Source organism: Boeremia exigua, assembly GCF_020726555.1.
Source record: "Boeremia exigua strain MPI-SDFR-AT-0100 chromosome Unknown C7974scaffold_13, whole genome shotgun sequence".
Lineage (NCBI taxonomy): Eukaryota > Fungi > Ascomycota > Dothideomycetes > Pleosporales > Didymellaceae > Boeremia > Boeremia exigua.
In genome coordinates this window covers 757,576-781,049 of record NW_025763530.1, presented here as the reverse complement: position 1 = coordinate 781,049, position 23,474 = coordinate 757,576, and the positions used below count along the sequence as shown (strand labels likewise).

The 23,474-nt window shown below is 54.1% G+C and overlaps 11 protein-coding genes across 11 annotated transcripts; 6 read left to right on the top strand and 5 right to left on the bottom strand.

The window, feature by feature from the left end:
• The first annotated feature begins 1,390 nt into the window (after positions 1 to 1,390).
• On the top strand, positions 1,391 to 2,359 carry C7974DRAFT_70872 (SGNH hydrolase-type esterase domain-containing protein). Its single transcript, XM_046147126.1, has 2 exons — positions 1,391 to 1,622; positions 1,675 to 2,359. The coding sequence occupies exons 1-2, from the start codon at positions 1,518 to 1,520 to the stop codon at positions 2,323 to 2,325; spliced, it is 756 nt and encodes a 251-aa protein (XP_045992184.1). The 5' UTR covers positions 1,391 to 1,517; the 3' UTR covers positions 2,326 to 2,359.
• C7974DRAFT_70873 (uncharacterized protein) lies at positions 2,360 to 3,205 on the bottom strand. The gene has a single exon (XM_046147127.1). It carries the CDS (start codon positions 2,955 to 2,957, stop codon positions 2,394 to 2,396), a length of 564 nt encoding a protein of 187 aa, XP_045992183.1. The 5' UTR covers positions 2,958 to 3,205; the 3' UTR covers positions 2,360 to 2,393.
• Positions 3,206 to 4,547: 1,342 nt separating this feature from the next.
• On the bottom strand, positions 4,548 to 5,524 carry C7974DRAFT_70856 (ETC complex I subunit conserved region-domain-containing protein). The gene is made up of 3 exons (XM_046147125.1): positions 5,229 to 5,524; positions 5,067 to 5,177; positions 4,548 to 5,011 (listed from the first exon to the last, which is right to left on the bottom strand). The coding sequence occupies exons 1-3, from the start codon at positions 5,480 to 5,482 to the stop codon at positions 4,702 to 4,704; spliced, it is 675 nt and encodes a 224-aa protein (XP_045992182.1). The 5' UTR covers positions 5,483 to 5,524; the 3' UTR covers positions 4,548 to 4,701.
• An 81-nt stretch (positions 5,525 to 5,605) lies between these two features.
• C7974DRAFT_404506 (mitochondrial F1-F0 ATP synthase subunit F of fungi-domain-containing protein) lies at positions 5,606 to 6,887 on the top strand. Its single transcript, XM_046142950.1, has 6 exons — positions 5,606 to 5,650; positions 5,713 to 5,768; positions 5,833 to 5,847; positions 6,015 to 6,165; positions 6,263 to 6,328; positions 6,376 to 6,887. Exons 2-6 carry the CDS (start codon positions 5,721 to 5,723, stop codon positions 6,402 to 6,404), a joined length of 309 nt encoding a protein of 102 aa, XP_045992181.1. The 5' UTR covers positions 5,606 to 5,650; positions 5,713 to 5,720; the 3' UTR covers positions 6,405 to 6,887.
• Positions 6,888 to 7,384: 497 nt separating this feature from the next.
• C7974DRAFT_417832 (uncharacterized protein) lies at positions 7,385 to 11,463 on the top strand (the record flags this gene model as incomplete). The annotated part of the gene is made up of 2 exons (XM_046144107.1): positions 7,385 to 7,744; positions 7,792 to 11,463. The coding sequence occupies 2 exons, from the start codon at positions 7,385 to 7,387 to the stop codon at positions 11,461 to 11,463; spliced, it is 4,032 nt and encodes a 1,343-aa protein (XP_045992180.1).
• Positions 11,464 to 12,050: 587 nt separating this feature from the next.
• On the top strand, positions 12,051 to 12,958 carry C7974DRAFT_70779 (uncharacterized protein). Its single transcript, XM_046147123.1, has 2 exons — positions 12,051 to 12,707; positions 12,758 to 12,958. The coding sequence occupies exons 1-2, from the start codon at positions 12,255 to 12,257 to the stop codon at positions 12,947 to 12,949; spliced, it is 645 nt and encodes a 214-aa protein (XP_045992179.1). The 5' UTR covers positions 12,051 to 12,254; the 3' UTR covers positions 12,950 to 12,958.
• Positions 12,959 to 13,835: 877 nt separating this feature from the next.
• C7974DRAFT_70820 (pyridoxal phosphate-dependent transferase) lies at positions 13,836 to 16,953 on the bottom strand. The gene is made up of 6 exons (XM_046147124.1): positions 16,859 to 16,953; positions 16,534 to 16,781; positions 16,383 to 16,479; positions 15,613 to 16,333; positions 14,302 to 15,549; positions 13,836 to 14,248 (listed from the first exon to the last, which is right to left on the bottom strand). Exons 2-6 carry the CDS (start codon positions 16,725 to 16,727, stop codon positions 14,061 to 14,063), a joined length of 2,448 nt encoding a protein of 815 aa, XP_045992178.1. The 5' UTR covers positions 16,728 to 16,781; positions 16,859 to 16,953; the 3' UTR covers positions 13,836 to 14,060.
• A 24-nt stretch (positions 16,954 to 16,977) lies between these two features.
• On the top strand, positions 16,978 to 18,488 carry C7974DRAFT_70771 (pyridoxal phosphate-dependent transferase). The gene is made up of 2 exons (XM_046147122.1): positions 16,978 to 17,895; positions 17,949 to 18,488. Exons 1-2 carry the CDS (start codon positions 17,142 to 17,144, stop codon positions 18,461 to 18,463), a joined length of 1,269 nt encoding a protein of 422 aa, XP_045992177.1. The 5' UTR covers positions 16,978 to 17,141; the 3' UTR covers positions 18,464 to 18,488.
• C7974DRAFT_70762 (uncharacterized protein) lies at positions 18,427 to 19,841 on the bottom strand. The gene is made up of 2 exons (XM_046147121.1): positions 19,526 to 19,841; positions 18,427 to 19,470 (listed from the first exon to the last, which is right to left on the bottom strand). The coding sequence occupies exons 1-2, from the start codon at positions 19,778 to 19,780 to the stop codon at positions 18,514 to 18,516; spliced, it is 1,212 nt and encodes a 403-aa protein (XP_045992176.1). The 5' UTR covers positions 19,781 to 19,841; the 3' UTR covers positions 18,427 to 18,513.
• Positions 19,842 to 19,980: 139 nt separating this feature from the next.
• C7974DRAFT_368206 (gamma-tubulin complex component protein) lies at positions 19,981 to 22,455 on the top strand. The gene has a single exon (XM_046139889.1). The coding sequence runs from the start codon at positions 20,142 to 20,144 to the stop codon at positions 22,428 to 22,430; it is 2,289 nt and encodes a 762-aa protein (XP_045992175.1). The 5' UTR covers positions 19,981 to 20,141; the 3' UTR covers positions 22,431 to 22,455.
• On the bottom strand, positions 22,456 to 23,472 carry C7974DRAFT_404495 (uncharacterized protein). The gene is made up of 2 exons (XM_046142949.1): positions 22,874 to 23,472; positions 22,456 to 22,823 (listed from the first exon to the last, which is right to left on the bottom strand). The coding sequence occupies exons 1-2, from the start codon at positions 23,142 to 23,144 to the stop codon at positions 22,540 to 22,542; spliced, it is 555 nt and encodes a 184-aa protein (XP_045992174.1). The 5' UTR covers positions 23,145 to 23,472; the 3' UTR covers positions 22,456 to 22,539.
• Positions 23,473 to 23,474: the final 2 nt, after the last annotated feature.

The window sequence follows — 23,474 nt, the reverse complement described above, 5'->3', positions numbered from 1 at the left end:
GGTACGAACTACCTCTGTGATTTGATAATGCTGGCGAGGATCGCACCACTGCACAACACCGGACCTAGCGCACCTATCTTAGTGCAATGGGTTTCTTTCGGTCCTATCATCCGGACCCTGCAGTCGAGATACGACTTCCGAAGATCACATCGAACCAATGGTGAAATGCCGTCTGCGTTCACCATCGGAGTGGATCACCAACACTGCTTGACGTGCCAGTGATGTTTCTGAAGTCGGCGTGTGGAACATCTCTGACGCGGAACAGGCCTCATCTTCAGCTCCACCATGAAGATCCTCAGACCTCAACCATTTCCAAACATCACCTTGCTCGTAAACAATGCAACTACGCTGCAAAGCCATCAATTGCTCTCCTCAGAGCAGGTCGGATCAGCGACGCTTTGTTACGCCCTCGGCAATTGCATGTAGAACGCCGCGCAGATCCAACTGAGAATTCGTGATGTGGCAACGATACGTCTGGGACGTGGGCTGACTTTAGCTTACGAACTTAGGGCTCGTGGCTGGCTCACTTCTGGTAGTAGACCAGTAGTCTCATCAATCAATACACCAATCCGCTTTCTAAAATCAACACAAGGTGCGCACACTGGTGACGCTGGTTACTGTCAAACATTACATCGCAGCGCACCTTGCAGGGAGGTTTGCAGGAAGTACCAAAGTTTACGATGTGGACAACGACCCCGGTCGCTGACTCTCGTGAGAATTGCCCTTTGGTGTTGGTGTATTTACCGCGGGCTAGACCCCTGAGAATGCAACATATTTAGAGTTGCGCTAGTACTAATGCATCTTACGCGTGCGTGCACCCATCCCAGGGCACAGCCGCTTTCTATGATCGGGCTGCCAGCGACCCCAGACCCTCTGCACCTGGCGATATGGGCGCTGACATGCGGCAGTTATGTGTTTTTAGCGACGGGTTATTCGAATTGTGCGCAAACGCGCCATGGGTACGCACGCCATGTGAGCGGGCGCAAGGCCGCTGTCACTGTCTGAGGTTAGGCCTCTCACACCGTTCTGAGGGTTATAAAGTCGCCAGTCGCTTTGTGTTTGAAGGCATCCAGAATCGAGAAGTGGGCCAGCCAGTCATACTTGCTTCAGTAGATTCGAAACTCCCTCATCGTTACTGCCTTATCTTTGGAACGTTTACAGCGACGACGTATAAACATCGCACGCACGGCTTGACGAAGACAGCTTCTGTACGCCTCGCAACGCACGGTCCTTGGACTACTCTGGCCGAAAACGAGGAATAGCATATTTTGGCTTTCATCTTCAGCCTAGCTCCCATCTTCTCGCGGCGGTTCCGTAGATTGGCTCGATCATCCTTGCTCGTATTGGAGACCAGCCATATAACCTTAGTCGCTCCACCAATTTGGCCTGACCTACTTGGACCATCGACCCCCAGGCCTAACAAAAGCACTCCAGTATCTGTATACTTCGAATTATACATATACTCGAGCCCAATCGACACGCTTTCAGACCATACCGACGGAAACCTAGGACTCAACATGGTCAGGCTTGGCGCTCTTGCCTTTGGGCTGCTCACTGTTGTGGCTCAAGTGAGCGCTCAGAAAACAGTCAAGATCATGCCTTTTGGTGCCTCGATAGTCAGCGTAAGTTCATTCATGGTCATGCTTCTGATACACTTTACTTACATCCACTTAGAGATGTTGGCGGGCAAACCTCCAGACCAAGCTCCGCAATGAGGGATTCACAAACTTCGACTTCGTCGGCACACAAAAAAGCAGTTGTGCCGGAGCCAACATAGATCAAGACCATGAAGGCCACCCAGGCTCCCAAGCAACCGACTACGCCGCCAAGGGTAACCTTACAGTCTGGCTCAACGCCGTCGACACCCCTGACGTGATCCTCATGTTGCTCGGAACCAACGATGTACTGCTCGGCAAGAAGCCTGTCGGCGACATTCTCAAAGCCTACGACGTCCTGATCGAGCAGATGCGCGCCAAAAATCCTAAGATGCACATCCTCTTCTCCAACCTGCTGCCGTTGGATCCCGCTCGCTGGCCCGCCACTGGTGCCCAGGGCATCGAGCAACTCAACACGGCGATCAGACAATATGTGCCCAGCAAGAACACGCGGGACAGCCCTGTCGTGTTCGTCGACAACTTCACGGGCTTTGACGCCGTTGCTGATACCACGGATGGCGAGCACCCGAATGATAGCGGGAATGAGAAGATGGGAAGCGTGTTCTATGCGCCGACGCGGGATGCGATTAAAGCTGTGAGTGCTACGAAACCGACCGTGAAGCGTGCGAGTGGATTTCTGAACCGAAGGTTGGCGTTGCTTACGATGTAACGGGAGAGTGTATTGGAGACGGATGATGACGGCATGGCCTGTTACGATTAACGACCTAATGTTTTGTGCTATTGCATAATGATTGTTGCTGTACTTAGACGTCTTGCTTTTTTGTTTTCTTCTTTATCTCCCTTTCTCCTCTTCGTCACCCTTCTAGCTCGCATGACTGCGATGACACATCTCCTCTGAGAACTGTGAATTGACCAACGTACAGATCTCCGGTACAGACGTAGCCGCCAAGGGTCAACCCCAAGCTGAAGAATTGCAGCCCGCTTCCAGGCTGGCCGTGCCGCCGGCGGAGACCTCTGCCCCAGCCCAGAGTGCCGCCCAGAGTTCCACCCCGGCATCGAGCGCCTCGCCCTCCCAGAGCACCGTTTCCGCCCAGGGCTCTGTCCGGGCCCAGGGTGCTGTTCAACCGCAGAGTACGCTTTTGGCTCAGACTTCTGTGCACCCTGTGTCGACACTTGTGCCTGTAACAGCGCAGATGCAGACCTCGACCGTGCCAGCCGCAGCCGCAAAGACAACGACAACGACGCAGTCAAGCCAACAGGCGTCGGCGGCGAATAGTTTGAACGTGCCGCGGCCCTTAGGCATGTGGCGGGGCGTGCGGTGGGCGATGGGGATGGGAGCATCGAGACAGAGCGTACTCAAGCAGTAGGGCGCGACAGGGTTGTAATTGTTTGAGGCACACCAGAGGTGCTTGTTTCTGCTTGTACATGAAAGCATTTGCATATGAAGCGAGGCGTCATGGGTGTTCGGCGGTCGCCTGCTGGCTCAGGCTCGATCGCGGTCTTCGTTCTGGATTTTTTACGGCCCGCACTGCATGTAGACATTAGCGATAAGACTGCATCTTGCATAATATGTAAAGACATACCATCACATCGACATGGAATCAAGATTAGAAATTTAGCATGTGTTCCTTTGTGAGTGTATACGGAAGGTATAGGCAAGGCGTTTGACGATGGTACTAGCCTGAGCCCGATGTCAGACCCCATACATACTTGCTGCCACTATGACCTTCAATGTCCTCATGTTCCTCTGTGGGCTCCAGTGTCTCTGGCCACCTAGGTCTTTTTGTCCAGATCGCAATACTGACAGGGGTAAAGGTCTCTTGTCTGTGATGTCCTGATTTTCTGTGTGTCTGCACTCCGCCCGTCAACTACAAACATTCCAATGTGCCGTTTGTGATGTCTTTTGGAGCCAGCCTCCTGTGGCCAGCCATGTTATATGACGTTGTCCTCAGAATGTATGCCTCCCGGTCGGCCGCCTCCAGACTCACTTGCCGGTGTCCTCCATCTCAGCTTTTCGCGCAGCCTGTACGTCGCCTGTCAGTCAAGCACCTACGTAGCGCGTTATGCAGATCAACCTACCACGATGCCGCGACTTTTCTTTCCCTTGATGAGCTTCAATTCGGCAGCTGTGATAGCCTCCGCGGCAGCTGCTTCCTGAAAGGCGTCAGACCCAGTAACTCATTGCGCAGCTGTCCAAGATAGTACCTCGCGCTTTTTCTTCTTGAAATCATCAAGGCACAGGGCCGCACTGGCCATCTTCGATACGTCTTTGGCTGGGTCTGTCAAATCGTATCCGCCCCGGCCCATCTTGACGGCGGTCCCAGGGTCTCCCGGTGTATCCTATACATACAATTAGCTTTCGCTGGCAGTCAGTTTCTGACTGCATACCGTGACTGTCTTCGGATGGATTTGAAGCCGCAGTGCGCGGCTGCCGAGTTTGATCTGCTGCAGTGTTGTGTTGCGACGTTGGGAGGTCCTGGCCCTGTTGACATACGATGTTGCGGAGCAGGCGGAGCACGTTGAGGACGGACTAGAGATTGCGACATCACGCCAACTTTCACCTCTAGTCATAACAGAAGAAGAGGACAGGCTTTGTGCAAAGGATGTGCCTTTTGTGCTTCCAAGTGAGGAACAAAGCTCGGGCGTACAACCGGGGGAGTGAGGGTATATGGAGGTAATGAGGGGGAAGGTGAAGAGGAAGGAAAGACCCTGAACAGTCTCACCACCAACTGGTGAAAAGCATTGCAAAAAAACATAGGCAATGTGAACGCCATCATCGCGTTCTAGTTCCTACTCTTGTGTCGTACCCCTGTATGCTTCAAAGTAAACACTGTAACTGCGGGCAGGCAAGGGGATTGTGAGGGAGGAAGAGGTCCGAAGTCGCCCACAGAAAGCAAAGAATGATAGTTTCGAGACATACAAACATACATGCGGGCCTCTTCAATGCGTGGGTTGCTTTATTCTTAGCATCTTAAGATCAACCTCGTTTGCACAACAATAAGGTCACGCGAGGACCTACTCTCAAACCACGAAAAAACAAACGAAAGTGACTTGAGCCAGTATTTACACATGATACCACACTTCTTTACTTTGTCCTGACCTGCTTCAACTTTCCGGGGACGTGTACGAAGTTGTTAGCGTACGCCTTGGGGACAAATTTGCGGACGTTGGGTTCCTGGACAAAGTACTCATAGCCCTGCTTGGTGGCAAAGTTGATGGCGTCCTGCTTAGACTTGAACTCGATTCGCTGGCCGTTCATGAAATCGGCAGATGAAGCCCAGCCCATGAGAGGGTTCTCCCATCGGTGGCCCTTGGCGAGCACGTCCCAGTCCATGAGCCAGTGGTCCGATGTCCAGCTTCCTGACTGTGTGGCGGTCTTTGCAGGCTTGTAGATGCTGATCATGATGTTAGCATTGCGAGTTTACTGTGCTAGTGTGTCGAATGCCGTACCGAACCTGACGGGCCTGGAGATCGACAGGCGCGCCGGAAAGAACGGCTGCAGGTACAACTTCACCAGGCTCGCTGCCATCCATGACGCGCTTGGGGATGGGAGAGAAGTTGCTGCGAGCTTATTAGCTAGCTCTTGACTGACTGCAGTCCAAGATGACGCACGAGGTCCTGTAGTCGACAGCAACAGTGTAGTCCGGAGCGTGCCTCATGCCCTCGGCAGCACTTTCTCGCCTGATCTGGGTCGAGTCGCTCTTGAGGGGGACGGCGGGCGCATCCTCGGTGGATGTCTTGTGCTGGTGGGGAGTGTCCTCGTTGGTCGAGTATGTGCGGTAGGCGGGGGCCAGCGAGCGCGTCGCTGAGGAGCGCAGGGCGGGGGCGAACAGGCGGGAGCCAATTGACCGGGGGAGTGCAGACATGGCGGCGGTGGGGGGTGGTCGTCGTTGGCTGCGTTGGTGATGTCGTCGTTGAAGCTCGCTGGGGACATGCGCCAAGCGGCACTTCCCGCTCGCAGAAACTCGCAGTTCGCAGCACGACGACCATCACCGTCGACCTCCACCCGCAACTCCATCGTCTTGCCCGCCCAAGTACGCTCCCCGCCACGAAGCCATTCGCCGCGCCAGTGCAATTGATGCTAATTCAGCCCCAGCCGTCAAGATGAGCTTCATCCAGCGCCGCGCCCTGTCCACCCTGATCCCCCCCAAGGTACGCCTCCACACCCACCGCCCGCACCACCGGCACCGCCCGCAGTACTAACTCCGCCTTCCAGATCGCATCTCCCAATGTAAGCGCCCTTCAAGCATCGCCGCCGCCGACTCCGATACCTGCACGACGCATCTGCGCGACTCTCGACGAACCGCATTCGACATGCTACGCCCGCAACAACTCTCATTGAGCACCGCCGGCGCAATGCCATGCTCAGTCATGGACTCTTGGGCTAACACGATGAAGGCTATCGGCTCCTCCCCCAATGCCGTCCGCATGCAGAAGGTCGTGAGCTTCTACGAGAAGCTCCCTCGCGGCGCTGCTCCCGAGGTCCAGGCCAAGGGCCTTCTCGGACGCTACCAGAAGAAGTACATGGGCAAGAACCCTTCGGCCATGCGTACGTGCATCGCCCGGCGCATTGCAGCAGCTCTGTCCTATGAGCGCTGCTGCGCCGGCCCTACCTACGTCCGCATCTTTGCTGACCCAGCTTACAGCGCTCGTCCACGTCATCGGCGCCCTCATCGCCCTTGGCTACGCACAGAACTACTACTTCCACCTTCGTACGTCTCCAGTGCGCTTCGCAAGACCAGCAGACTGACAGCTCCAGGTCACCACAAGAACAACGTCCACCACTAAGCGTATCTTTCCCATGATTCGATCTGAGCGTTAAGGTCGGGACGTGTAAATATAGATGTAGTTGATCAATCAAGATCTAGACAGTGCATCTTGCTGACCCTTGTTGCGACAATCTCTATGTGGATCAGACTCTCAACTGGAGTCATTTGGACTCACTCTACGACTCGAATGGTAGCGTCAGTTTTGTGGAACATAGAGGAGTCAGACTCGAGACTTTGATGTTGTGGCATTTCGTCGACCACGTCGATGAGGTCCAAGAAGAAGTCGGGCTGCAGAGTCAGGTTGCAGAGCCTCCGGATTGGCCAGCTTGGGTCTGTGAGAACCGAGCCTTAGCATTTGGATGAAGTAGATGGCTCGAACAGTGGTGCTTAACGCGGTATCCACTCTGCTTGACCTGTACATGTGTGATGACTGCATGCGGACCAAGTGCTGTGACACATGTCTATCGTGAGGTGAAGATGGTCCCCTCGCAGCTGCTCTGCGTGGCACGACGCTGCCTGCGAATCGTTGCTTTCACGTGCAAATCACCGCTTTCACCTACTTTCCGTGCAGGCAGTTTCTGAGTCACGCACAAAACGGCCGTTTGGTGTTGCTGAATGCGCGCCTTCCCTCCCATACAAAGAGCGCCAAGGCCGCCTCACGGTGACCACGACCTGCATTTGACTCGTGCCGCAGCAGCTCCCAACCCAACCCGCAACACCTCCGCGACCCGCCCACACACCGCAAGGGCCTCTCTCCCCTCCCCCTCCATCGCACTCCCGGACGACGCCTCGAGCCGTTCGGCGACACCACGCGACCGAGCCACTTCCGCCGCCGGCCACCAGCTCGAGCGACCGCGCCGACACCTCCGCTGCGCCGCGACAGTCACGACGACCAGCAGAGCACGTTTCTGCGGAAGCGCCAACTTGAACCCCGTGGCGACTTGTAGTATCTGACATTAGGTGAATACTTTCCAGCTTCCCTCGCTGCCCGCGCGTCACATGGAGAATGCGCGCAGAACCGGACACGACGCACCACAGTCGGCGTCCGCAGCCCCCCCTCCCGTCGCGCAAGTAGAGCACCAGTCTGACAGCAGCCCTTCGCCCGCGGCAGTTCCGAAAACTGTTATGGCAGAGCAGGTCATCAACGATGTGGTAAAGGAAGCACAGTCGGTGGGACGCCCTGCGCCCATCGACGCCAATGCGACAGCTACCAACTCCGCCGCCACCAACGGCACGCCGCCCTCGGGCCCCGCGACTACGAACAGCACACCCTCTGCTCCGACGAATGCGACGACGGCCGACCCAGCCGCGGCTGCAGCTACCCAAGCTTCGACCAACGGCGATGGACCGACGCCAACCGTAAGTACCGAGCACCCTGCTGTGTGCGTATTCACTAAGCAACACAGATATCCAACGGTGTGGGGAAGGATGCTAGTGAACTCTTACAGAACGGCGATGCTGGCGAACACTCTGGCGCCGAGTCGCTACCTGTCAACGGCGATGCAGTCAGTGGCTCCGACACGGACATCAGCCGTCCTGGCAGTGTCGACCCGTTGAAGCAGGATACTGGCAACGCGCGGACAACCTCGACGAAGAAGCCCGCGGCTTTCAAGTCGGTTTCTGTGACGAAGAGCTTCCTGGCGAAATCAGCGGCTTCAACTCCGTCGGCGTCCCCAGGCTTGAAAGCTGCCCCTGCAGTACAGCCTCCTACCTCGTCCCTGCTGACCGCGAAGCCTCGACTCGTAGCCAAATCTGGTACCGCAAACGCTCCACGGACCCTTGGAAAGATGAATGGCGCAGGAGCGGGGCCGGACGCGAGCAAGGTGTGGAACAAGAACCAGCCAGTACCCCCACCACCTCCGAAGCAATATACAGACGAGGAGCTTAAGCAGCAATACGGTATCCATCTTGCGACACGGCTGCCCATGGACGAGGCTGGAAAAGAAGCCAAGTGGGCAGATATAGACGATGATGATGGGGATTGGGCTCCAGATACTGTGGAATGGATGGACGGAACGAAGTCGTCGGTCACAGTAGCAGAGAATCAGCCACCGCCTGTCGAGGAACCACCGAAGCCCATCATCCTCGCAAAGCCAGAGCAAGCGGCCGACGCACCGAAGCCTGCAGCGCCTGCAGCTACCAGCGCGCCAAAAACGAGCTTAACAGGAGGGCCAAAGACAATTTTGAAGCCCGGAGGACACGCGCAACTCGGCGCTACGAAGTCAAGCCTGGTACTGAAAGGTCAACCTGAAAAGCCCACGCTGGTAGCCAAACCTTCCACAGGCGCCCCTGCGAAGTCGCCGTGGGCCACTCTACCTCCCGTTGAGAAAGCTGCGCCGCTTCAGATCAACCCGCCCACGCACCAGCAGCCCGCCGATCGCCGTTTCCAAACACAGGATCACCGCGCGTACGAGCACATGCCGCAACACCATGGAAGAGAAATCGCGCCCGATGATTTCAACCGCACATGGCGAGAAGAACGAGGCGGACGTGAGCTGTTCAACTCGCAGAATGGTCGTTATGAGCCCGTCAATGATGCGCGGCGCGGATCTTTCCGTGATTCTGGCTACAGACAGCAACAGCACCCATCCTTGCTGCAGAGACCATCACATGAGGGCCCAGCTGAGCCATCTTCTGCTTTCCAGACTTCTAGGTCTAGTGCGGATATGCCCTCCTGGGGCAGGCGACGGACTTCATCGAATGTCAGTAGTGGCCCTGGACGACGTATGTCATTCGACCGACGTGGACCCGAGTTCCCCAGCGTTATCGTGGATGAAGAGCAGCAAGCTTCGCCTACCGTCAACGCAGTACAGGTTTCGTCACCCCATGTAGCTCATGCTGAACCAAGCACGTCTCAAGCTGCAGCGCCTGCGGTGAACGCAGCGCCACCTGCCCCCGAGCCTGCTCCTCCCATGGAAGATCCAGTAGAAGTGCAAAAGCGACTCATGGCTGACAAGATCGAGCGTGCTCGTCTCAAGAAACAGCAGCAGCTGGAAGCAGAGAAGAAAGAGGAAGAGGAGAAGAAAGCTCGTATCGCCAAACGCCTCGCAGCTCTTGGAGAGGCGCCCAAACCCAAGTCAAGCGAAAAGTCGCCATCCCCCGCTGTCGGTCGTTCTCCGCAGAAAGTCAACGTTGCCCCTGCAACTGTGCAATCGCCACCGAAGCCTCCTGTTCCTGCAAACGACGGTGAGGTTGCTCAATATGGCATGATGAAGGTTCACCAGCCTCACCCCGTGAAGAAGCACTCACCGGTGCCTCAAACGGTGAAGCCTGTGGAGTCTAGACCAAACGCGCACCCAGATAACCAGGTCAGGCTGCCAGTGTCATTAGACCAGCCCCCTGTGCTTCCGTTCGACTCCAGTCGTGATCACGCGAAGAAGACAGCGGACCACTCGCGGCCGCTAGCTGAGACTTCGATTTCTCAAGGCTCAAAGCCAACACAACCCGCCTGGCAGCCTGGCTCTGGCTCGCAGACACGAGGCGGTTGGACTTCTCAAGTATGGGGCTCTGCGCAAACACGAGACCGCAACCTCGGAAACGGCACTTTCGACTCAGGCTTTAACCGCGGTCAGCCTCGCCCCGGCGCTCAACAGCAGCTGTCCGCTCAGCCTCCTTCTGCTCCCATTGCGCCTATTGGCATTGATCCTGTAGCACCGAGTGTCACACATATTGTGAAGATGCCGCTTTCGTCGCAGACTGCCCCCGGCCCTATTGCACCTCCATCAGATAACAAGTGGGGTAACTTCGCAGCTCATATCGCTCGTGACGATGCAAACATAGTGGCGCAGGCACGACAAGATCGCGAGCGCAACGGTGCAGAGACTTTCCGACCCGAGCTGCGAGAGACCTACAAAGATCAGAGAGGAAAGGCCCAGACTATGGTGCACAGCAAGGTCGCTGCAAGCACCGGTTTGGACAGCGCCATAACTGCTAGGGTATCTCCTGCTAGCTCTGAGCTCAAGCTGCGAGACGAGGCCATGAAGCCTGCACACGACGGTGCTTCACCGCAGCAGTCGCTCATTCAAGGTGCACCTTTACAGCAAACTGGTGGCTCGCGCTCCTCGCGGTTCTTCCCTCGCCCCATCGAGACGGCTTTCCAGACACCAGCCGCTGCATCAAGCAAAATGGATTCTCCGCCACCTCCACCAGAGACCGAGAGTCACCCAGTCTTTGCTGGCAGCGTTATTGATCATCCTCTTGTGAGACTTCCTAAGCCCTCGCCTGTTGTACGTCTGCCCAAGCCGGCGCAGGAGCCAGCAGATCCTCCGGTCAGCATGCCTCCACGCGGATACCATGGACCAGGTGCCCGCCCTCTGGCTATGAACCCTGAGTGGCAGGCCCGATTCAACAAGCTCCTTGATAAGCCCACTGCTCATGAAACAACGCCAACCCCCAGACCCTTCACCGCAGTACCTGTCGCGGTACCTGTAAAGTCGACTGCGCTTGCTGTTGCTGCCTCTAGTAAAGCTTCTCTTGATGTACGGGCCCCTACAGGGTCTGCGACTGTCTCTCTGCCAGCATCTGCACACGGCAGGAGTTCTGGGGTTGACCGCACCCGTAGTGCCTGCACACGAGAAGGCACCGCTGCGTTGTTCGAGGACAGGGAGTTCGGATCTCTCCCCACTGTAAGACTGTCCAAGGTTCCTCATCTCAGCGCAAATGAGCCAGCGATCAATCCTCCCAACAAGGATGACGTTTATGCCCGCCTTATGAGGAAGGAGAATCCTTTCACGATCAAGAGACTGGATGCATTCGACTTCGGTGCTGGCCCAGAGGTCGACGTCATCGTTCGTTTGGAACACATGAGAGCACCCGTCACTAAGACGATGCCGAAGCCGCGCCGTGGCAAGGGCAACGGAGCCTACGGCAAGCCGAAGCGCAACGGCACTCCTACAGGGCCCCAGACTGGTGGCGCAAAGGACCGCCCGCGTAAGCCATCGCAGCAAGGACAGGGTGAGCGCACCACCAGCTCGCCCAAAGTCAACTTGCCAAACGCCTGGCCCGCTCAGCCCCGTCCTTCTGTACCCCCAAAACGCGAATCTTGGGCCCAACGTGCTGCTGCTGCCCCAGTGCACTAGAAGCGAAACCTGCACAAGTCAGGAAGCACAGTGCCTCAACCTCGGGAAACCTAGTGTCTCCCACCTCGCGACACTCTTTGCTGAGTTCGAACTGTTGCAATGGAATTATCAATCGTTATCGGGCTTCCGATGCAATGCCTGCCCAACTGTGCAGGCTTGTCAGAACATGATATTACGGCGTGTACTCGGATGGTTTGGGATCCATTGGTCGTGTTTGATTCTTGCTTTTCTTCACAGCAGTACATATTGCAGCTCTTGGACCGCAACGCTTTGGCGGTACCAAAGCTGCTTCTCTGCGACCCTTCTTTCTGCCTTCATCAACTCATGAACTCGCCTACTCTGGCTACGGCGCAGGACGCGGATGTCATGATTGATGAAAGTTACATGCGACATGTAACAGAATGCGGACAGATACTTGTACTGCGAATAATACTGATGCAAACTCTTTATTTGAGACTTGATGGTTGTGTGACGTACCTGCTCTGTTGCCATGAACTACGTCAGGCCCAGCGAGGCCTCCCACTATCCACGTGGTGCAATGACAGGTAATGACGACCTTAACTTTCTGCACATTTGAGTGAGATTAGGACTGTGTACGTTCGAATGAAGACCTGCCTTCTTGACAAATCGTCCCAGCTGACAAATGTTCTACGTTGAACCAACCAACCAAAAGAATACATTGTGAGGGGACCCCGAAGCCTTTGTAATAACACACTTGATCACCAACGCCTTGTAACAATCAACGATCTATACGCGACAATATTCCATACAGTGACACCCGCTCCATCAAAATGCAGACCACATCTTCGCACACCGCGAACCCCTTCTCTCCCGGCTCCTCCACCCAGCCCGCCATCATCTTCCCCGCGCCCTTCACCCCAGGAACAACCGACAACTACTTCTCCAACGAAGTCTTCGCCGCCGGCGTCTCCGCAGCCCAGATCTGGGCCCAGCTCGCCGATATCCGCAAATGGACCACTTACTACAAGAACTGCGCACAGGTGACACCGCCCGACGAGGGCCCGCAGCTGCTCAAGGGCCGCGTGTTTAAGTTTAGCACGTTCGGGTTCGCGCCGTTGACGTGCGAGGTTCGGGAGAGCGTTGCGCCGGAGAGGGGGCGCGAGGGCAGACTGGCGTGGTACAGTCGGGTGGAGGAGGGCGTGGAGGTGTATCATGCGTGGCTTGTGCAGGATGTTGGGGCCGGGCGAGTGAGGGTGCTGACACAGGAGAGTCAGATTGGGCAGGTGAGTGGTAATTTTACTTGCGAGTGGAGAGTGCTGATGTGAGTGAATAGGTTTTCAAGGGTTGGAGTGCGCAGAAGCCGAATCTGATGCTGTTGGGACATCAGGATTGGTTGGATGGCTTGGTGAGTAAGGCCTGGGGGGAGAAGATTGGGGAGACGAATTTGGAGGCTGTGGGGTTCTCTGTGGGACAACTTGTAGAGGACGAGGAGGTTGAAAAGCCCGCTGTGAAGTTTGGGGTCTAGCTGAAGCGACGTACATGGCTAGTGGTGAGCGTATGGTCCTCCTCCATACCCTTGTCCACCGCTACGTCCTTGGAGCGCCATGTTTATTCCGTTCGCCATCGTGTACTGAGGCGCAACGGGCACACGACCTTCCGTAACGCGACAGTCGAGTGGGGGGAAATGTTGGCAATGACACGGCCGGCCGTAAAATTGGTCAACGCAATCATGGTCGGTTGCGAACTCCTTATTTGACACCTGTTGGAAATATTCCGGCATCGTTTCCAAATATTGCGGAGCCAACTGACGCGCTACCAACGGCTGTGCGTGACTTCCTGGGGTGAAAATAGTCGCTGTCGATGAACAGGCACAGTTGCAGTTTTGATGCGGGTGATGCCCGCAAAAAAGCCCGCAGCCAGATTCAGGGAGGCCCAAAAGAGGCTGGCCTTCCGGATACTGTGGGAGGTTCTCTGCCATGACCAGATTCTGTGAGAACAAAGGTTCTGGCACCCAGTCAGCAACACCTTGGTGCAAACTGCCCGAACGCGTAGTCGCAATATCTGCATCTTCATGCTTATTTGCAATCATCGAGGTCGTATCTGATTCGAGTTGACTATGCAGAGACTCTCCAGATTGCTGGGGTTGGGGTTTATGGCTGAACGGAATCTGCGTGGTCTGTTCTGGCAGTCCCTTTGATGTCTGGCATTTCTGAGTCGTTACTTTGGAAGCATTGTTCGTGCCTGGCGGATGTGTCATAGCTGACGAGGTGCTCATTAGAGCTGCAAAGTCGAAGAGGGAATCTAGAGCATTCATAGTGAAAGCTTCGACTGGCAATGAATTGTAAACTCTGTATTCGCAACGGAAATCTTCCAGCAAAAAGCGTACTTGGAGTGTAGAAGGATGGAAGAGATATAGAGAAACTTTCATTGACAGCCTTGACGCTCGGCCAGGCTCTAGAGGGTGGTACAGTGCTGTAGTGTACATGACGGGTGTAACAGGCCACCTTCTGGATCTACGCCTACCAGCGACTGCCTAGTCAGGTACATCATATATGAGCACTGCCTCAAGAAGGGACACCAAACCCGACCCACCTGCAGATGATCGACTGTGCGGCACAATGCAGGTAAACTCTCATCTACTGACCGATCGCATCCAGCTCCTGCATGAAACTCTCTTGAACGCCAAGCAGGTCACCCCCTCTTGAAGTCATACTCGCCATCAGATAGATAACGTTGCCAAGAATGCGAGAATGAATCCGGGTCTTCTGTTTACCACGGGAAAGAAGCGCATCCCGAAGTCCTATAGCTGCGGATGAATTGTAGCCTAGAAGTGTTATTACGACTGGAAGAATTGAAAGGTGAAGAGCGTTGACTTACCGGCGCCAGCCTCGTCTTTAAGTGACACGGCTAAGACAGAACCAAGCGCGTTGACATGTTCAACACACTTGTGCTGCGACAGAGCGAGCACGAAATCTTTCCCCCAAAAGCTCCAAAGCGCAAGATGATTTCCAGGACTCATTCTAGGCTTTTTTGAAGTCTTCCTCCAAATCGGTAGTCTCTCCTCTTGTTGGAATGGGGCTCGGACTTTCGACCAGTTATGTTTGAACACATTCCATTTTGAGCCGCCGGAGTATTTATCCATAATGTCCAGACTTATATTGGCAACGTGACAGCCAATCGGGTGCGCAGTATAGCTGTGACCATGAAGGAGAGCCTCAGACTTCTCATCGCCCCAGAAGGCCTGATAGATTGAGTCACTAGCCGCAGTAATCGAAAGTGGAAGTAAACCCCCCGTGAGTAGCTTCGCGTGAACGGATATATCGGGGCGTACATCGAGAAACGATGCAGACGAGAATCTGCCGAGACGGTACAAGCCAGTGAAAACCTCATCGAACATGACGGGCAGCCCATATGTAGATAATCCTGGAGCGCTCTCGGATGTGGCAAAGTTGTAACGACGCACAACGCGCGCAAGGCTCTTTTGGAATAAGGGATCCACGAAGATCATTCCGCCAGCGCCGAGAACGACGGGCTCCATGACAAGCAGGCCAAACTTTCTTCCCTCTTTCTTGACGAGCCTGTCCAGTGTCTTCTCGATGTATGCTTCGTACCGCGGTGATTGCCCTCTACCGTGAAGGTCAAAGATGTGATCCTGCTCGGCAAAATGCTGCGCAGGACCGAATTCCTCTTCCATTCCCGCAGGTGGTTCGACTGTCCAACGACCCTCCTTTAGTTTGAATGTAGGATAGTCAAACCAGTATCCCCGACCTCGATACCAGTCGACTTTCTCGTTGAATACACACGGCTCGGACGCGTCCATCGCGCCAATTGTATCGCCGTGGTAGCTGCCCTTCAGGCCCAATACTCCAATAGCCTCTTTCGAGCCATCCCAGCTGTACTGCTTGCAGGACGCACGTACGCCCATCTTGATGCCAACTTCGGTCGCCGTGCTCCCATTATCTGTGTAGAAGACCTTCTTCAAGCGAGGGTTATCCAAACCCTTCAGTACATGCTCGGCGAGTTTAATTGCTGGTTCGTGTGTTGCTCCCGCAAACATGATGTGTCCGTAGCGACCTGCTGCATAAGCTGCCTGAAGGGCCAGTTGAGGATTGCCATGTCCCAGTCCTGGAGGTTATATCAGTGTCAGATATTAAGGCAAGTCTGGATCAACGCTTCTTTTTTCCTTACCTTGCGTCCACCAACTAGCCGATCCATCGAAAGCTTTACACAACATAGAACTTGCGTTATTGACTTTGTCATCTGTCTCTAAGCTTGGAGTACGTTTGACGTCGAAGAAGTCACCGTATGCCGAGTCGAAGACAAGCACATCTTCCGCCTTCTTGACATGCTTATGTTGTGTGAATGGGTGCCAAATCTTCTGGAAGGTCCGCGATGCCATACTCTCTATGTTCTTGACCCGATTGTGGTGCTGGAGAAAAATACGTGCAGCGGCATCCTCAACGCTCTGGTGTTGGCTGACCTGCGCGTAGTATTGCTTCATTAGCTTCGTCTCCTCGCCCTCGCTTTTGCCATCGAGACCATTGGGTATCCAGGGTATGCTATATACTGGAATCGCTAACTTGTCTTCGAAGTACTTTGTCAGGTACTCGGCGTTCTGGTACTTGCTTTTATCATCAAAGCATATTACGGCGTCGATATCGTAGCCTCTCATAATCAATGATTCAGCAGCGGAAATGGTCGAACCAATGCCGCCCAGCTTATGATCACCAACAAGAATAGCTGGGAGTCGTAGCGATCGGTAAATGTCCGCCTGCGGTGTCCCTGATGGTCCTGGGCTCAGAACCCCACCAGCAGTTTCTACTATAGCAAGGCCCCAATCGTTTGCGGCCCCAACAGCATGGCCTCGAAGCTGCTGCTGGAGGCGGGTGATGACATATGAATCAGAAGGCTGAGGTTTTTAGTCTATTGACTTGAAAGTCTTATAAGCCAACTCTTACAATCACTTCGGAGTCCCGAGCTGCTATGTGAGGACTGACAGGGTCGTTGAATTGGAACAGGGTTGTGACGGTCTGACCCACGTACTTCTGTATGTAGCTGATTGAGGTCAGACGAATCAGCGCATTATTGAAAATGGTACAGCAAACCAACCTATCATCGCGGTCGCTCGAGGGTCCTGTCGAGACAGGTTTGATGTAGTGAACTCGGTATCGACTTCCTCCTACTCCACCCTTAGCACGCAAGCCAAGGAGGGTAGAAAACACGGTTTTTCCAACATCGGTGTTAGCACCGTATATTTGCACCGCAATGTACTTCTGCCAGAGTCCTGCGGGCAATCTCGACATTGTCGCGGCGCAGGGACCAAGTACGATGCAATTGATGCGACCACAATGTTCGGACTAAGGTGAAATGTGAGCTGGAGACTCTGGCTCTGGGGCTGTTGGTTTCAGTTCAGGACAAGAGAGGAAAAGCCTACATTGGCTGGTCCAGTTCATGCATAGGACCTGCATGCACAGCACGCCGAACCGATTTCGGACCGTAGCGGTTACTCGAGGCCTTGGAGGGGAAAAGTTGAGTCAATGAATGTGTCAATCCCCCCGCTCGCCGTCTGACATTACCATTTGTGTGTGTGGGCCGAGCATGTCCTTGCCGCCCACATTGCGGAACAAACCCCCGCTAGCACGCTACTGGTCCAGCTCGGCCGGGAACGACATCTGCGCCTCAATCCGGTGCATTCGAACTTCACGACGACGGAAGAGATGGATAGCACAAATGGGAAAAGGTCACTCGATGCCGAAATGAAGCTGTTGCTTGACAGAAGACGAAAAAATTCGATGCTACGCAATCTGACCTTGCCCAAACCTGGCCAGATCGATTTCTCAAGCAATGACTTCCTCTCACTATCGACCAACGTTGGATTGAAGGAGTCATTCCTTTCTGGGCTCCAAACCATGCAATTGCCGCTCGGTAGTGGTGGCTCGCGACTCTTGGACGGTAATTCCATCTATGCCGAAACACTAGAACGCGACATTGCCAGATTCCATGGTGCCGAGGCAGGGTTGCTGTGGAACAGCGGCTTCGATGCAAACGCTGGCTTCTTTTCGTGTGTACCGCAGCCAGGCGACGTGATCATCTTCGACGAACTGGTTCACGCGAGTGTACACGATGGAATGCGACTCTCCAGAGCTGCACAAATGGTACCTTTCGTACACAATTCGGTGGCAGATCTGCGGAGAGTGCTGCAAGAGGTAGCTGAGCTTCCCGGTGGATGCAACGTCTTTGTTGCTGTTGAGTCAATCTACAGTATGGATGGAGATGTGGCACCCCTACGACAAATCGTTGACATCGTCGTCGAGACCCTAGGCAATGAAAGAGGGTTCATCGTCGTTGATGAAGCACATTCGACCGGAGTCTTAGGTTTCGAGGGAAGAGGTCTTGTATGTGAGCTCGGCCTCGAAGAACAGATTTTTGCACGACTACATACTTTTGGTAAAGCATTGGCCGGCAGTGGTGGTATGTTTGGAAGTCGATTTCAGATCAACAACATCACGTTAACACGTTACCAGCTATCCTCCTTGGCTCTCACACCCTTCGCCATTACTTGATCAACTACGCCCGTCCACTGATATATACAACCTTCCTGTCCTATCCATCTCTGATGCTTGTACGATCTTCGTACGAACTGCTCTGGACTGGTGTCACCGTGTCTCTGCAGTCCCATCTGCATGACCTGACGGGATTTCTTTTCAAAGCTATGCAACAGCTACAGATCACTTCAGCTGCCGCAAGGAATCTACTGAGCATACCCAGTGCTTGTCCACAGTCCCCGATCTTTGCGGTGCAATTGCGGCGCCCCAGAGATCTTGCCAGCTATCTTCAGGAGAAGGGCATGATGGTCAGAGCCGTCGTAGCGCCCACAATTCCACAAGGAACAGAGAGGGTCAGGATCTGCCTTCATGCGGGTAACACAGTAAACGAGGTTGAAAGCCTAGTAGGGGCATTACGGATATGGTGTGACGAGCGTTCAAGCGGGACGGACGGAGAGCAGCATGGCCAAGAGCAAAACAGAGCTCGGCTTTAATTCAACTGATATTCCGGGTAGTCTACGGGCTGAAGCCGAGGGAGATAGATTTATGCAACCGCAGGAGTTTGCTCGGCCTCTTTGACTGCCTCAGCAACAATGTTTTCGGCCTTGCGCACTTCTCCAATAGTCTCCTCCATCGCCATTGGCCTTAAGCCCCATCGAGCAAACATGGCCTTGTCCTCTTCCCAGCCATTGCAAGCAGTGGTAAGCATCTTTTCACCAGTGAAGACGGCGTTCGCGCCGGCCTGGAAGCACATGATCTGTTTCTCCTCGCGCATAGTGTGGCGACCAGCGGCGAGACGGATAATTGTCTTTGGCATGACCAGTCGTGCAGTAGCAATGGTGCGGAGAATTGCGTCGAAAGAGACTGATTGAGTCTCGCCCAAGGGTGTACCCTTGATCGGTACGAGCGCGTTGACGGGGAAAGACTCGGGGTGTGCAGGTAGGGTGGAAACTGTGTGGATGAGACCAACATGATCTTTAGGCTTTTCGCCGAGACCAAGAATTCCTCCCGTGCAGACGTGAATACCAGCTTCCTGGACATTTTGGATGGTCTTGAGGCGCTCGTCGTACGATCGTGTTGTGATGACGCTAGGGTAATGCTCGCGACTAGTGTCCACATTGTGGTTGTAGGCAGTCAGACCAGCCTCCTTCAGTTCTTTGGCTTGCTCGGCATCGACCATACCAAGTGTGACGCAGGCCTCCATGCCCATCTCCCTGACGCCCGTGATCATGGCCTTGATGTTCTTCAAGTTGGTCTTGCGACCCCTCATGTCACGCCATGCAGCACCCATGCAGAATCTAGAGCTACCATTCTCTTTGGCGACACGGGCAGCTTCCAATACAGAGTCCACAGAGGAGAGTTTAGTAGCCTTTAGGCCTGTGTCGTATCGGCTAGATTGGGCGCAGTATGAGCAATCCTCGCTACAGCCGCCAGTCTTGATGTTCATCAGAGTACACATCTGGATAGCAGCTGGATCATGGAACCGCTGGTGTACCGAGGCCTGTAATTCCAAAGATCAGAACGGTCTTCCTGGTAAATTGTTATTGAAAACATACTGCTGCATTGGTCAACCTGATTAGTGGAGTGTGATAGATCTCCGCGATTTCCTCTCTTGTCCAGTTTGTCCTGGGCCCGGTGGCATTCACAGCATCTTCGTATACCGACGATTTCCGGTTCGTTGGTGGGGTAACGTTTTGGGTTTGGGGATCAATTGGGGCATCGAGGACGGTGCTGAAAGGACGAACAAATTGGTGTGTACGAGCAGAGCTTAACACAAGGCCGATTGGCCTTATAAGCGTTCTTTGTGCCATTTCGGAGCTTCAAATGTGATTGTGAGAGGTATTCGCAGGTCAGTCAACAAATACCCCTCGGTCGACTGGACCGCAGGCGGGACGGTCATCCACGGCCTTTATTCAGCGTGCGCCTCATTGGTGGCTCACTGTGAGACCGCTAGTGGGGCATGCAAGGACCGCCGGCGTCTCCTCCTGCACGTCCGCAAGACTAGCCGCATCCAACCAACAATCCACGCAAACCATGCGCGCAGCGCGACGCGACTTTCATGTGTCGTTTTGAGCTGTTGAGTCTGCTCATCGTCTTCGTCCAGCGTCTCACTGTGCGGAGCCGCCAAAAGCAGGCTCCGACAACGGCAACCCCGCCATTGTCGCCGCTGCCATGCTCCACGAAATCCTCCTCTCGCTTTCCGGACACCCCTCCGCGCTCTTCGATACCCATCAAGGTTCCACGCACGTGACGTCTACTGCCACCCGCTTGTTGTCGCCACCAGAGGCGGAACTATTGGCTTCAATAGGTCATCTGTCGCGATTGCACCGCAAAACACGCGATCATGTAGCAAGAGTTGCAAGTTCTCATCCATCCACTGTTTGCCGAGCAGTAGCTACCGCCATAACTTCATACCATTTGGACAAGTTTCAGCACAAGATTCTGGAGGTTGAAGGCCAGATCTTGACGCAAGATGCATCGACAGTTGGAGCGTACAACATCGTGCCGCTGGCCGGCATTGTAGGCGAGTTCGCTGGGTGGGTGCGGTTGATGGAATGGCTATGGGATATCAGTAACTTCATGCTACCCTCAGAGCTGCCATCAAAGAGCGAAACTATCAGCCAAAAGACAGCCTCCGGCTCCGAGCTGATTGACAGGATGCGACTGGAAGCTCAAACAGGGTATCCGGACATCGAGGAAGCTGCTCAGTACTTAGGCAAGGTTGCTGAGACGGCATGGCTCCGCCAGCTATCAACATGGCTCCTATATGGCCACTTGCCATCTTTTGGAGCTTCTGACTTCTTCATTGCGCAAGAGGATGAAGAATTCAAGGAACTCTCGCTCGTAGCTCGGAACAGGCTGCTACCCAAATTTGTGTCTCGCCAAACAGCACTGTCCATAATGTTCGTGGGAAAGTCACTCAATCAAATACGATCGTTGCCATCCGCATCAAAGACGAAAGCTACAACACCGTGGATATCAGAGCTTGAGCTCGTGCCAGTCCATGTGCAACATCTCTCACAAGTGACCGCGCCTATCTCCTCTGCAAAACTATCCGAGGTTGTTGCCAACATACGAACATCACTTTCACGCAATCTACTTCAACACCTGTTACCTCGTGAAAAGATTGTTGAAACTCTGAATGTACTCCATCAATTCTTCCTACTTGGTCGAGGCGAGTTTGCGATGGTGCTGATAGCAGAAGCTGATGAAAAGTTATCCTCCCGACATCGTGGCCCGCAGTCGACAAAGCCTGGCCAGGCTATCAAGGGCCTGCTCTTGAAGGAAGCTGAGATCAACCAAACTCTGGCGCGATCACTCTCGGTGTTGTCAACCCTGGGCAGCGAAGACGACCATATCGATGATATCCTCGATGCAGCGTCAGATGTCCTTCATCTTGACGTGCACAGCGCATCAGGCCATCGCCTTGGCACACCTGGTCGCGCGAAGGATGCTGAGTCTGCACTACCTCAGATTCCGGATATGTCATTCGATGAGCTGTTACTTTCGGTGCCTGTCTCCCTCAGTATGGACATTCTGTCGCCCCTTGATCTGTTTATTACCAAAGCTGACGTGGATGTGTATTCGTCTATAAACGACTACCTTTTGGCAGTCAGACGAGCTCACCTCCATCTAGCGCAACTATGGCGGCACAGCACGATTCGACGAGATCATCCCGCTCCTCCAGGCTATCGATTCAGCAACTCATCGCACGGAAAGGCGATTTTGAAGCGACGTCGGCAAAGAACGAACCAGCGAGCAAGGAACATGCGGAACATCTGGGCCACCTGCCGAGCTGCCATCTTCTTCCTGGCAGAAAGCGAGGCTTACTTCCAAGGAGAGGTTGTGCAAGAGTCGTTCAAGGTCTTCCTAACATGGGTAAAAGGTCCCAAGAACCACCAGACTAGTGAAACTCGGCCAACAACCCCAGATAGGCCCGTCACACGTGAAAAAGAGAAGGATGTGCTTGACGGTGAAGTGCAACAGCAACATGACCCCGAGGCGCTTGCGTTTGCACATCGAAACTTCCTTGCGTCCATCGCATACTCACTCTTAATTACCGACGGAGCCTTTACCAAACTGCTCCGTACCTTCTGCACTCACGTAGATGATCTTGTTGGCCACATAACGCGTCTTCAGTCGATTCAGCAGAACCTGGATCTTGAAGAGGACGAAGGCGTGGAAGACTTCTCGCAGAATTACAAGAAGGAGGAGTCTGACGTTAGCCTGGAAATGGATCGCGCGAGGAGGAGGCTTGATAGCGACCTTAAGGGATTAGTCGAGCGCCTGAGAGAGATAGATAGTGAGAGGATTGGTGCAAGCGGACCGCGACCGGCGAAGGCGCTAGATGAAGAAGAGGGTAGATTCGAACCCCCTCGCGTTGGCGGCATTGACCGATTGCTCATGAAACTGGACTGGGGCGTTGAAGATGCTGAAGATGAGTATGACGATCTGCTATAATCACGTCCAACAATGAATAACACCCAGTGGCCTCGGAAGGGGGCTTATTCATTGCATGTACAGTGAAACACGAAGTTGAAAGCATTATTACAGCGCACCTACAGCTAACTCAGGCACCGCCGTCCGCCGAACCCACATCACCTGCAGCCTTCCCAATAGCTTTTGCGTCCATGTCCTGCTTGTCGTATCGTATCCAGTTTAGGCCTAACGCAAGCAAGATGTCCATACCTGGCGCCACATTTACCACATTCTCCCTTCGCCACTTGAAGATATTGGGTTTTGATATGGTCACAGCAAGGCAGTTGTTGACTAACAGGCCAAGATCTCCACTTGTCGCGGTTTTTTTCACTTCTACCGATGATGTAACAGGCCCCGAGGGCTCGAGTGTCAAGTCTGTCGCATCCAGTCGTCAGCTAACGTTTGTGGATGGTGCTTGTACTTACCATATGTCGTTTTCAGCAGCCCTGATTTAAGGGACAAGTGCCAGAGTTTCCTTCCATCGGGTGCGTAGCCGTGGTACTCAGGGCTCTTTCCACTCCAAAGGTGCACCTGCTTCGTTATCCGCATCGCCTCCTGGCCATTTGGCATGCGGAAAACAATGGTTTTCTTCTCCTCTTCATCGATTCGCATGAGAACTGCACCGGGACTACCGGTTGGAGACGCGAACGAAACTTGGAAATGTGCTTTAGTCGACGAGCCACTGTCTGCTTTCATAAAGAACGTTTCGGGGCGCTGGGCTGTGAACCCAGGAAAGAGTGCGATTATTTGGGGTGGAATGAAGAGCACTGTAGCTGATATTGTCTGTCTGATGACGGCGACAGAGCATGATACATATAAATACAACTCAGACTTTCGCTGCCACAGCTGCGCAAGCCTCCGTCGTCATAACAGTCCCCATACTTGGATTCGCGATGCTCTGGGTGACAAAGCTGCATGGCCAGTCACAAACACTCCTGGCATTCATCTGTGTAAGCACTGCTGCATGCTAGCGTAGATATGAATGACTATTGTAGCTTAGTGCCACTCTTTGTCTTGTCTGATCGG